This window comes from Nanorana parkeri, unplaced genomic scaffold (assembly GCF_000935625.1).
Source record: "Nanorana parkeri isolate BGI_ZX_2015 unplaced genomic scaffold, ASM93562v1 scaffold1004, whole genome shotgun sequence".
Lineage (NCBI taxonomy): Eukaryota > Metazoa > Chordata > Amphibia > Anura > Dicroglossidae > Nanorana > Nanorana parkeri.
In genome coordinates this window covers 120,516-132,390 of record NW_017307272.1, presented here as the reverse complement: position 1 = coordinate 132,390, position 11,875 = coordinate 120,516, and the positions used below count along the sequence as shown (strand labels likewise).

The 11,875-nt window shown below is 41.9% G+C and overlaps 1 protein-coding gene across 2 annotated transcripts in view; it reads left to right on the top strand.

The window, feature by feature from the left end:
- The first annotated feature begins 211 nt into the window (after positions 1-211).
- Positions 212-11,875, top strand: part of SF1 (splicing factor 1) — a 49,037-nt gene continuing 37,373 nt past the window's right edge. The window contains exons 1-3 of one of the 2 annotated variants that reach the window (XM_018567074.1): positions 212-215; positions 3,662-3,787; positions 9,924-9,999. In XM_018567074.1, the coding sequence (XP_018422576.1) occupies positions 212-215; positions 3,662-3,787; positions 9,924-9,999 (206 nt within the window). Of the gene's footprint in view, positions 216-3,661; positions 3,788-9,923; positions 10,000-11,875 lie in introns of those variants that run through there. The other variant, XM_018567075.1, reaches the window with a different exon arrangement.

Genomic DNA, 11,875 nt, shown 5'->3' with positions numbered 1-11,875 from the left:
TTTTAGTTTAAATAAGACAAAGGGTATATATTTTTAATCTGATTAATGGATAAAGTAATTGATTATTAAAATGTTAGTTGATGCCCTAGATTGTGTTCAGCATTGGACTTTAAGGGCTTGTTTTTTGATGTGTTCGTTGCATTTTTGTAGTCAATTGACTTTCTGTTCTGGTATGTTTAAATGCGTTTTGGTGCATTCCAGACCAGAGAAAATGGTGCATGCAGTATTTTTTTTAACGTTTTGGAACGCAATGGTGTGAATTTGCCTCACCTTTTGTGTGCGACTGCCCTGGAAGCAATGGCCAGCGCTGCCTCAAAGCATATGGTGGGAATTGCCCCCTAAAGGAAAAAAAAAAAGCTCACCTTTAAGATATTTGACCTCTGGACAGACTGCAAACTTATGTGGACATTTTCAAAGCAATAAAAAGCTTTGGTGACCCATAGAAAGATTAGGGGTGCAATGAACTTGTTCTTTAAAGGAGAACTATAAAGGTGAGTGCTTTTCACTCGCCTCACAGTTCTAGCCGACCTGTGACAATGAGACTGTCACAGGTCGGCTCAGTAGATCGGGAAGTGAGCGAACACATACCGGCGTTCGCTCACTCCTCGATCCTGTCACGGCTCTCTGCCGTGACAGGGGAGGTGCTGGATTCCCCCCTCCCTGATCTTCCAGCGCTGACTGGCATTATTCCCGAGTGTGGCTCGGGGTTACCACTTATGGTACAGAAAATTAACCCCGAGCCACACTCGGGAATACCGCTAAGGAGGTTAAAGCCAATAAAATGATGTACACACAGCACTGGGTGTTTATTATACAAACTTTCTATAGCTTTAACACTTTGTACGCACACATGCACCTCCACAGACTAAAAAGTGGTCCTGGTGCATTTTGACTAGTACGTCATACAGGATTACATTACAATGTATAGTGGTGTATTGCAACACATTGTAAAGGTGCTTTGGGGTGTCATTTACAGTGAATGTCTCACTGTATGTTTATTTGTGCCAGTATAAATTCTCCCTGGTGGTAAGCTGCAGGTGTTGGACTGCTGTTCTGTGTCAAAGCAGTCTTCAACGGTCTTGCATACCCCCTGCTAAATTAGACCTACAGCTTTGCAATTTGCAAAGAACTTGCTCTGACTCAGCAGCCAGAATGTTGGACCGTAATGCACATAAAAACAAAGAAAACACATGCACACTAAAGCATGTTGTCATGCATTTTAACATATTCTGCATTTTACTGCATGACTTGTGGTTTTTCAATGTGTTCTTCTCTACAGGCCACATCAGGGGGCAGAAGACCAACACTTGAATTTTGATAGGCTCATTGTGTTGACACTAGGGCTGCAGCTAACGATTATTTTCAAAATCGATTAGTTAGCCGATTATTACGTTCGATTAATCGGATAAAAAAAGGCTCCAGTGATGGACTACTAGTTTGTATTGAGTTTGTAGTCCATCATGGGAGCAAGCTTTGAGCGGTGGAAGTAAATAAAAGTGTGGTGTGCAATATAGTACATTATACAGCGGCGCAATGCAGAATACCAGCAGCTTTAGAGGAATACAACAAATCGCAGCAATAGTACATTATACTATAATGTACTATTGCTGGGATTTGTAGTCCTCTGTAGCTGGTGTTATTCTGCATTACGCTGTATAATTTATTATTGCAGTGATTAGATCTATAGATGGTGTTCGGCATTGCGCTGTATAATGATTACACGGCGCAAATTGAAGCTCACAGGGAGGAGCAGAGGCATGTCCTCAGCGTGCGCAGCTTAACCGGCGTGGGCATGCGCAGCTTGGAGCTGCAAACAGGCATTTTAATTGATAGACGAATAATCGACAATGGAAAACGTTCTCCATCGTCGATTTTGTTTTTCAAATATTTTATTGTTTTCATCGACATATCTTAAGACAATTACACCATATATCCACACATTACAGTATCAATCATACAAATCATAACATAACCTTGCTCATTTAATTCTCCTGTGTTTTTATATTCCTAGTTGATACAAAGTCTAATTTTCGTACCTCGACACTAGGAAGGAGATCAGTACTTTTCTGGTTTAGCGGGAGGGATCTTCTCTAAAGTGAGTCCCTCTTATTTTCCCACTCAAGTATAGGGATTTGATCACTAAGTGATCCCCACTATGCTTCAATTGATATAGAGCTCTCTTATCCTAAATATTGCATACCTTTGATACCGTGATTCATCATAACTTACGTACTTACATAGACAACGTAAAACCTAACACAAGAGAAAAAGACCCAAAAGAGAAACAAAGAAAGAGAAAAAGAGAAAGCAAAAAAAAATCCATCGTCGATTTTAATCGAGTAAATCTAATAGTTGTTGCAGCTCTAGCTGACACTAGAGCTGCAACAGTTAATCAATTAAGTCGATTAAAATCGACGATCGAAAACATTGTCGACGCTTTCGATCGTCGATCCGTTGGCTATTGATTTGATTAGCCTGTTCGGGGTTCCACATGCGGCCTGAGCCGCACGTCACAAGCTGCGCGGACCGCACAGGACGCAGAAGCCGCGCACGCAGCTGCTCTTCTTGCTGTGAGCTTCCTCACTCGCTGCTGGTCTGCCGACAATCGAGGGCCCACGATCTGAAAGTAAGTCAGGACCCCTTGTAGACTCGAAATGTAGCTGCCTAACTGTAGTGATCTTTTCAATAAGAGGTTTCCTTGAGATATTCTAACAATATTGAAAAGTGCTCACTATTAAAATAAGCTGATCCTTGCCTGCGCTCAATACAAACTAGTGCAACTTGAATGATGTTTCTGCATTGTATAATACAGCGGCACAATGCAGAATACCACCAGAATATATATATATAGATCTATATATAGATCTATATATCTCTATCGCTGGCATTTGTTGTATTCCTATATAGCTGCTGGTATTCTGCATTGTGCCGTATAATCATTATACAGCGCACTGCAGAATACCACCAGCTATAGAGGACTACAAATCCCAGCAATAATTATACAGCGCAATGCAGAATAACGCCAGCTACAGAGGACTATAAATCTAAATCCCAGCAATAATACACTATAGTGTACTTTTGCTGCGATTTGTTGTATTCCTCTAAAGCTGCTGGTATTCTGCATTGTGCGCTTGTATAATGTACTATATTGCATACCACACTTTTTTTTTTACTTCCACCGCTCCAATCTTGCTCCTGTGATGGACTAAATCTCAATACAAACTAGTAGTCCATCACTGGAGCCTTTTAAAAAAAATCTGATTAATCGAACGTAATAGGCCAACTAATCGAGTTTTGAAAATAATCGTTAGCTGCACCCCTAGTTGACACAGCCTAAAACTTTTTCCTTAGTGCACCACTGTGGTGTGAAGGGGCACAAACAGCAGTTGTTTTGAGGACCCTTTGCCTTGAGCCTGTGTTGATGAACTTGGCTCAACGAACATCCTGAGGGCTTGTTTACACCAGTTGTGATAAGCCCACTATCAATGCCAGCCACCAATAGGGTGCTGCTGTGTGGAGACCTGACATAGGCTCTCTCCCTTCCTTGCTTTATCCACATTAAGTCCGCAGTAAGTGGGCCCTTATGTCTTGTCAGGTAATATTTAAAATGTATATACATTTTTGTAACGCTGCAAAGTTAATACATATATACAATCTGCAGATTTTCAACGGAAGCGGAAGCGCAGTCGCTGGAATGATGAAACCCCAGATCAGAAGACCATAATTCCTGGGATGCCAACAGTTATACCCCCAGGACTCAGCCGTGAGCAAGAGAGAGCATATATAGGTAATATTATGTTACCAATTTTACTAATGTATTTTTCTCAGCTATGCCAAGATATTATGTTTTTTGTTATTCTGAGTTGATTTTGTGTAGTGCACAAGTCCTTTTTGTCCTTAAGATTGTTAGGTAATAGACTGTTTCCTTATTCTTTTTAGAATACAGACATCTTAACAGAAAGGGTCATGTCTTTTCTAATAGCATTGTTTTAGGTATAATTGTTTTTGTTTTAGTTGTTTCTGTAGTTTAGGAAGATTGAAAAATCCCTACTTAGAGTAACAAACTGATCTTAAGTCGTTGCTAGTAATACTGCTAGTAATAAATCCATTTTAAAATGTTTGTACAAATATTTCAAGCACACTTAAAACTTTTTTTTTTGGTATCAGTGGAAAGAGTCTAGTCCTACATCACATTGACACTGCTGATGGGGTTCATCACTTGTAGCTAAATGTACACAAAGGGAAAATTTCTCAAATCCCTCTGATCCTGCCATTTGAATGCTATAAAAGTAAAATTTATATATTTAGGATGATTTAATGTGTATGCAGGGTAGTAAAAATATAAAATGTTTTGTTGTGTAATTGCAGCCACTATACATTGCCTTTGGTTTTGGTAAATAAGACACCACAACATCCTGGGGCCTTGGAGCATCTGGAAACGCATATGCAAATGCAGACTTCTGTTGTACGAGTTGATGTTTAGCCACTTCTGGATTCTGGATGTATGCCCCTGCCCCTAAAGTGGTTAAAACACGCTCATGGCTATTGTGAATTAAGTGGTGCCCCTGATCCCCATTTGGCTCTCCTACTCCACCTGACAGCCCAGGACCACTATATAAACTAGGTATAGCGAGCAGGAGGGTGTTCATGTGACCTTGGAAGCACTGATCATTTGTGTGTTGAGAGCTATGAAAAGCTGGTTGAACAGCAGATGAAGCAGTCTGCATGCTCTATACACATGTAGGGAGCAGATATATATGCAAACGATTGCACAGCAAGTGTTAAGTATCGATGTGCATGCTGGAGTGGGAGAAATCATTCTAGGTCTCATTTATGATTAAATGCTTTTATAGCTCATCTGTTTAGTTAGTATCGCCCAGTTATTTGGGTACCGTCATAGAAAACCTTTTTTGGGCACCCACTGTTTTGAGACTGTTAGTTTTTTACGTGACAAAACCTCATCTCATATTTTGTACAAAAAAAATTGGAAGCTTTATTTGTGTGCACTAAAATTCATTTTAGTGCATTTTTACTGAAAACCTAGATTTGATGTATAATCAGTTGTGCAAATAACTTGAAACATAAAAAATTACAACTACACTTTTTTATTTTACATGGCCTCTGCATTCAGGAAAGAATTTATTTGGGTTCCAAGTTAATTTTCTAGCCAGAAATGCAGAGTAAGTGACACTAAACTTGGGAATGGAATCACAAAAATACATTCAAGTACCTTAAAGGGTTTCTAAACCCTCCATTTTTTTGCATATATCTACTGCTAGCGAGCAGTAGATATATGCAAAAAACAGACGCTTTAAAGGCGGTTTAAACTTACCTCTGTCTTCGCCGTAAGCTCCCATTTGAAACTGCTAGGGTGGGCGCAATTCGGATTTTCGGCCGGGAGACGAGGAGAGACTCAGGTTAAGTCTATGGACGCGTTCACCCGCATGCAGACACCGCGGTACAGGAAGTGCCAGCAAGGACAGAGGAGTCAGCGCTCGATCGGGCAGCAGCACTGGAGAGAAGGCTGAAAAGGACAGGAAAGAAGAGGAAGATCGGATTAACCAGTTGACATCCGGGGTGTTAAACCCCCTTCCCATCCAGGCCATTTTTCAGTATTCAGCGCTGCGGTACTTAGACTGACATTTATTCCGTCATGCAGCGCTGTACTGAAATTTACTTTTTTTATTTGTGACTTATTTTTTTAAACTTTTTTTATTTATATATTTTTTTTAACACTTATTGTTATTACATAGGGGCATACCATCCCCCCTATATAATAGCACAGGTACACTGACAGGTCCTCTTTATGGAGACATTAGGGGTCTCTAGACCCCTAATGTCACCTGGAGACCCCAAAAGAAGCTGAAGTGCAGATTTGCTTCATCGGCTTCTCTCTGGCAGTAGGAGCCAGATGACTGACAGGTGAATGCGAAAGTGATGTAATACACATCACTTCTGCATTCACACACTACAGACAAAGATCAGCAAGGAGCCGACTGACGCCCTCCCGAGCCGGTCCCGAACCGCAGATGGGCTAGCGGATCCCGGGATTAAAGGTGAGGGGTCAGGAGGGGGAGATGGCGGCACTCGAGATTGGGGGGGCGCTCCGAAATTCATGCCATACAACCTAAAAGAAGCTGAAGTGCAGATTTGCTTCATCGGCTTCTCTCTGGCAGTAGGAGCCAGATGACTGACAGGTGAATGCGAAAGTGATGTAATACACATCACTTCTGCATTCACACACTACAGACAAAGATCAGCAAGGAGCCGACTGACGCCCTCCCGAGCCGGTCCCGAACCGCAGATGGGCTAGCGGATCCCGGGATTAAAGGTGAGGGGTCAGGAGGGGGAGATGGCGGCACTCGAGATTGGGGGGGCGCTCCGAAATTCATGCCATACAACCGATCGGTGGCTATAGAGCCGCTGATCGGTTGTATGTGTAACGAGCGGGTCTTTCCTGCTAGGGGGCGCGTGAGCAGGAAAAAAATGCCATCTGGCGACGGCAACCCGCGGATGCGAGTCTGCCGTCCGTTTTTTCTTAACGGGCGGACGGCAAGAGGTTAAGAGACATAATTTAAGGTAAGTGTTTTACTTAACATTGGTGGGAGGGAAAAATGTTTTTGACTTTAATGTCACTTTAACTACTAATACTGGACCTTATTTGTGCATCACTCGGCTGTAGGTGCTCAAATCATCTCTGAATTCATGCTGACACTGTCCTTCCTTATGGAGGGTGGCTACTTTTGTTCCCCATGGTTCCTGGGTGTGTTGTAAAGTAGCCACCGCTCCAAGCTCACTCCTGTTATGGACTACAATCTCAATACAAATTAGTAAACTAAACCTAAGATTGAAGTTCATCATGGGAGTGAGCTTGGAGCGGTGGCTACTTAACGCACCCATGAACTGTGGGGAACGAGTAGCCACCCACCAGAATTTCGTACGACAAAACAGATCGGACCAAAATTGCACTTTTCGCAAAGTGCTGTGCATCCCCGCTTTCTCTTCTCCCTGCCGGGCGCTGCTCGTGTCCCCTCTGACACAGTGGTAGCGTCCAGCTGGGAGGAGATGAACTGTCAAGAGGCTGAGCGGTGCAGGGGGAGGAGAGCGCTTTGAGCCGCCGGCGTCTCTCCTCCCGCACCCACCCCGCTCAGCCTCCTGTGACAGATTAGGAGAGAGGCAGTGGGGGGCAGAGACAGCTGTCACAGGAGGCCAGCTGTCCGCACTGCTCGCTCAGGCTCCTGTGACAGCCGACCCAGGATGGAGAGCGGGTATAAGCGATCAGTGATCGATGAGTGTTTGTAAATATTTGAGGACATTGTATGTTTACTGTGTACCCAATTATGAATGAATGGGAAGTGATCTACATCACTTCCTGGTCATTCAAGATTGTGGTCATGGTAAACATACTATGTCCACAAGTTACGAATGAACAGAACACTCAGTACAGAGGCTTCCTCTTCATTTATAACAGATGCAGAAAGAGCTTGAGGACTCTGTCCTCAATCTTTCTATTTTAAAAGGGAAATATCAGGGGGGTTTGTTCACACCCCCAATATTTCCCTTGTGCTCCCCAGACAGTATAGTATAAAAATATTTAATATAATACAATATGAAAAATTGAAAGTTTATAAAACATTTTTTTATTTTGGGAAAGGTTAGAAACAAAAAATTTCCGTGTTCGGCCTGACATTTTAAAAAATTTGTTTCGGTTTTGAAAATGTATTTCGGTGCACCTCTACCGATATCAGAAGTCTCATTGTGATGACTTACCACCTGGCTTTCCGATTAGCAGGGAAGCCGTCTCCATGCTCCCTCGTCACCAGGTGACGAGGGAGCATGGAGCCGGATTTCTGGTCAATCAGGGAGCTGGGGGGTGGGTAATGACTCGCTGCCCGGCTTCCTGATTGGCCAGAAAATCCTGGTTTCATGCTCCCTTGTCACTAGGTGACGAGAGATCATAAAGCCGGCTTTCTGGCTAATCAGGAAGCCAAGGGGAAGGTAATGACTTGCCACCTTGCTTCCTGGTTGGCCAGTTTCCTGACCAGTCAGGAAGCCGGCCGGCGAGTCATCGTTGGCAAATGACTCTGGAGCTTGGGGCCGGCTTCCCAGCCAATCAGGAAGCCTGGCAGCGTGTAATGACTTGCTGCCCGGCTTCCTGATACCAAAGTCAGAGTATCGGGCTAGGCATCTGGAGCATTTGGGCGAGGACTCGTACTTGACCAAGTACTCAGCACAGATACCTATGCTAGGATCGGTGCATCTCTATTATTTTGAATGGAGTATTCTGTGTGCAATAACACTGCTCAGGGCTTTTGAAATATATGAAATAAAACAGTTTAAAACAAGGTGGTCATACATTTTCCATGCAGTTTAAGGTTTAGATTACTTAGCATATTAATGCAAAGTTTTACATCTTGTTTTAAATTGACCGGACCTCCAAAAGAAAAGCTTCTTGTAAATGAGCCAAACATATCTGAATTCCAGATTATAAGCATGATTCTCACCAAGACCCCACCACCCTTTGCTTTCCCTTACATGCACCTAAAGCAGGTCTCAGACCACAATTTGACAGTCTCTCTGATTTGGCCTGTCCCTAACATAGCCTTAGAAGCGGAGGCTGCACATTCAAAATTCACAAGCCTATGGATCCATACATTTACTAATGTACACATCTGTAGACTTTTCCATTAAAAGGTGCAGAGCTGCACTTTAGAAGGTAGAAGTTGGCAGTTTTGTTTCTGGTTGTATCTCATATTGGGTTTTCCCTTTGGGTTGATCAAGCTATTTAGAATTAAGATTCTTCTGCTGGTACCCATAAATTGAGTTTTCCATGTGCAAATACAAAATGTTTCAAAGCATATTAAAGATATGCTGATAGGTCAAATGTTTAACCTTTGGTACTGTGCTTTGCCTTTAAATTCTTTTTTACATTTATTAAATGCAATTATTTATTTTAGTTTGTTCAGTCTAGTGGCTTTTTTTGGACTGTTTAGGCTAATGGATACATTAAATGAGTTTAGAATGCAAGAGTAAGAGGGCCCCCATTCTGCACTATGCATTGCTGTAAAATGTGAATTTTACCATGTGTTGCTATAACACTTTGTGCGATTCATTGCCGTGACAATAATTTGGGATGCGAGTAGATGCCAATAGCCCTGTACAGCAATGCACCAGTATATGCATGGTAGCTTATTAAAATGTTTTGTACCCAAAATAAATTTGAAATGTGTGGCACAAGCAACATGCCCACTATTTGTATTTGTCCATGTGTCCATTAGAGATCCTTTTTATAAAAGTAGAACCTTTTTTTAATGTTGCCTAAGACTGCACATCAGCTAACTTTAGTTTTCTGTATTCCACAACAAGCAAATTTTGTATCCAATAGAATGGAGAATTTTGTTTTCATATAAATGCATTTTTTACAAGCCCTGGAATAGAAACAAAGTTAGGGAAATGGGTTGAAAGTGGTAAAGAGTAGTTAACATTTTAAACTTGCATCAGAGTAAACTAAACTTGGTTTTTACTTTGAAGTCTGTCTGGAATGGTGAAAGTGTTCATCTTCCATCCTCCTAATTCCTGAATTTACAGTGTCTGATTTTATTTATTTTTAAATTGATATTGCTACTATGTCTGTAAATGTGTGGGTGTTTTTCCCTCTTAAACTGGTTTTTAGTTCTGCCAGAAAGCATTTGGTTTGTCCTCCTCTCACCACAGATAACCATTTCTAGGCTTTAAACTGTTGGTTAGCATGGCCCAGTAAAGCATCAAACAGGTTGGAAAAATTGTTTGCATTTTCACTGCCTTTAACATGTTCTGCCCTGGTTATAATTGTTTGAACAATGTTGTGGGTTAATTTTCTCCTCTTTTTGGGTTTAACAATTTTCTCCCATTCCTTTTTTGTTTTCTAACCTGCTTTCTTCCAGTTCAACTGCAAATTGAGGATCTCACTCGCAAGCTTCGCACTGGAGACCTGGGAATACCCCCTAACCCAGAAGACAGGTTGGGAAACCCCCTCTGCTCGCTTGTAGCACATGACAGTAACCCTTTCATCTTCTCTTGGACTCAATGTATTTTAAATATGTAGAGTATTACGTTTAGGCAATGTTTTGATCAACTTTTCACTTACTGGAATTCTTTTGGTTTCCAAACCGCTTGCATTTTTGCAAATGGTTAACAAGTTTATATAACATTTTTCCCACTTTAAAATTAGAAACCACCTTTTAAAGGGAAAGTCTACTGCATATAGTTTCAGTTGTATGTGGAGATGAGCAGTGTGGTCTCCCAGTTATAAATCCTTGTCCTCTCCCCATCTGTCTTGAAGTCTCACTGCTACAACAGAGCTATTCCCTCTTCTGCACAAACATGGCAATTTAAAGAGTAACTCCACTTTTGTTAACCTCTTGCCGTGAAAAAACAGACGGACGGCGGACTCACATTTGCCTGTTGCCGTCATTAGACGGCTTTTTTTCTGCGCGCACGGGCAGGAAAAAACCTGCCCGATCTTTACAGCCGTTACCGGCTATTTGACATGCATACATACGATCGGCGGCTCTATAGCCTACTGATGGTATGCATGTGCTGAGTGGCTGCGCGCCCCCCCTCAAGTGCCGCCCCCTCCTGACCCCTCACCTTCAATCCCGGGATCTGCAGCTCGGGAGGGCGTCAGGAGGTAAGATGGGGGGGCGGGGAGATGAGCATCTTCCTCGAACGCAGAAGTAATGTGTAATGCATCACTTCCGCATTTACCTGTCAGTCATCTGGCTGCTATAGCCAGAGAGAAGCTGATGAAGCAGATTTGTGCTTCATCAGCTTCTTTTGGGGTCCCAAGGTGACGGGTCTTAGAGACACCTAATGTCTCCATAAAGAGGACCGGTCAGTGTGCACCAGATTGTTTTCCTTGTGCTTCATCAGCTTCTTTTGGGGTCCCAAGGTGACGGGTCTTAGAGACACCTAATGTCTCCATAAAGAGGACCGGTCAGTGTGCACCAGATTGTTTTCCCCCAATGTGATGGCTAAACGTAAATACGCGTTCGATGCGCAATCGTGCGAAAATGACAATTGCACTACACATGTTGGATATCGCTGTGAACTTCGGAGTTAGAGCAATCATTTTAGGGCCATCAATCACTGATAACACTAAACTGATGAGCGGTAAAAACTTTTAAAGCGTCACCTATGGCCTATTTTGGGTATTGTAGTTTTTTGAGGTTTCGCACGTGCGCAATTTTAAGGCTTGACATGTTTGGTGTCTTATTTACCCGATGTGACCCCATCTTATATTTTAGCAAAAAATTGGGTAATATTTAATTTATGGGAAACAGTTTTTTCTGTAATTTTTCCTTAATATATTAAAAAATAAAACCCTCGGTGATTAAATACCACCAAAAGAAAGCTCTATATGTCTCCAAAAAATGGTATAAAATTCATTTCAGTACAGCGTTGCATGACAGAATAAATGTCAAAGTACCGCAGCGCTGAATACTGAAAAATGGCCTGGACAGGAAGGGGGGTTTACACCGCGGACTTCAAGTGGTTAAAAAAACAATCCTTTGGGTGATCTTTGTACATTGCAAGGATTTTAACAAACTTTGCTGTTTCTTACCTGTTTCTCTTGTAAAGAAAAAGCTGTTTCAGCATGTCCTTTTCAAACTGATCCCTGAATGGCAATGTATGGGTTCATTATATGCATCTGGTGGGCTTCCTGTGTTGTAATAGGAAAAGGTGCCGTGTATCTTTTGTATTGAATTGTTTGACAGATTTACAACATTACAACAGCTACAGTTTTAAATGGAAAGGTAATGTAATAACATTACATTTACAAAATGGCTTGTACAACAATTATATATGCAATATTTTTTTAAAGATTTTTTTTTTT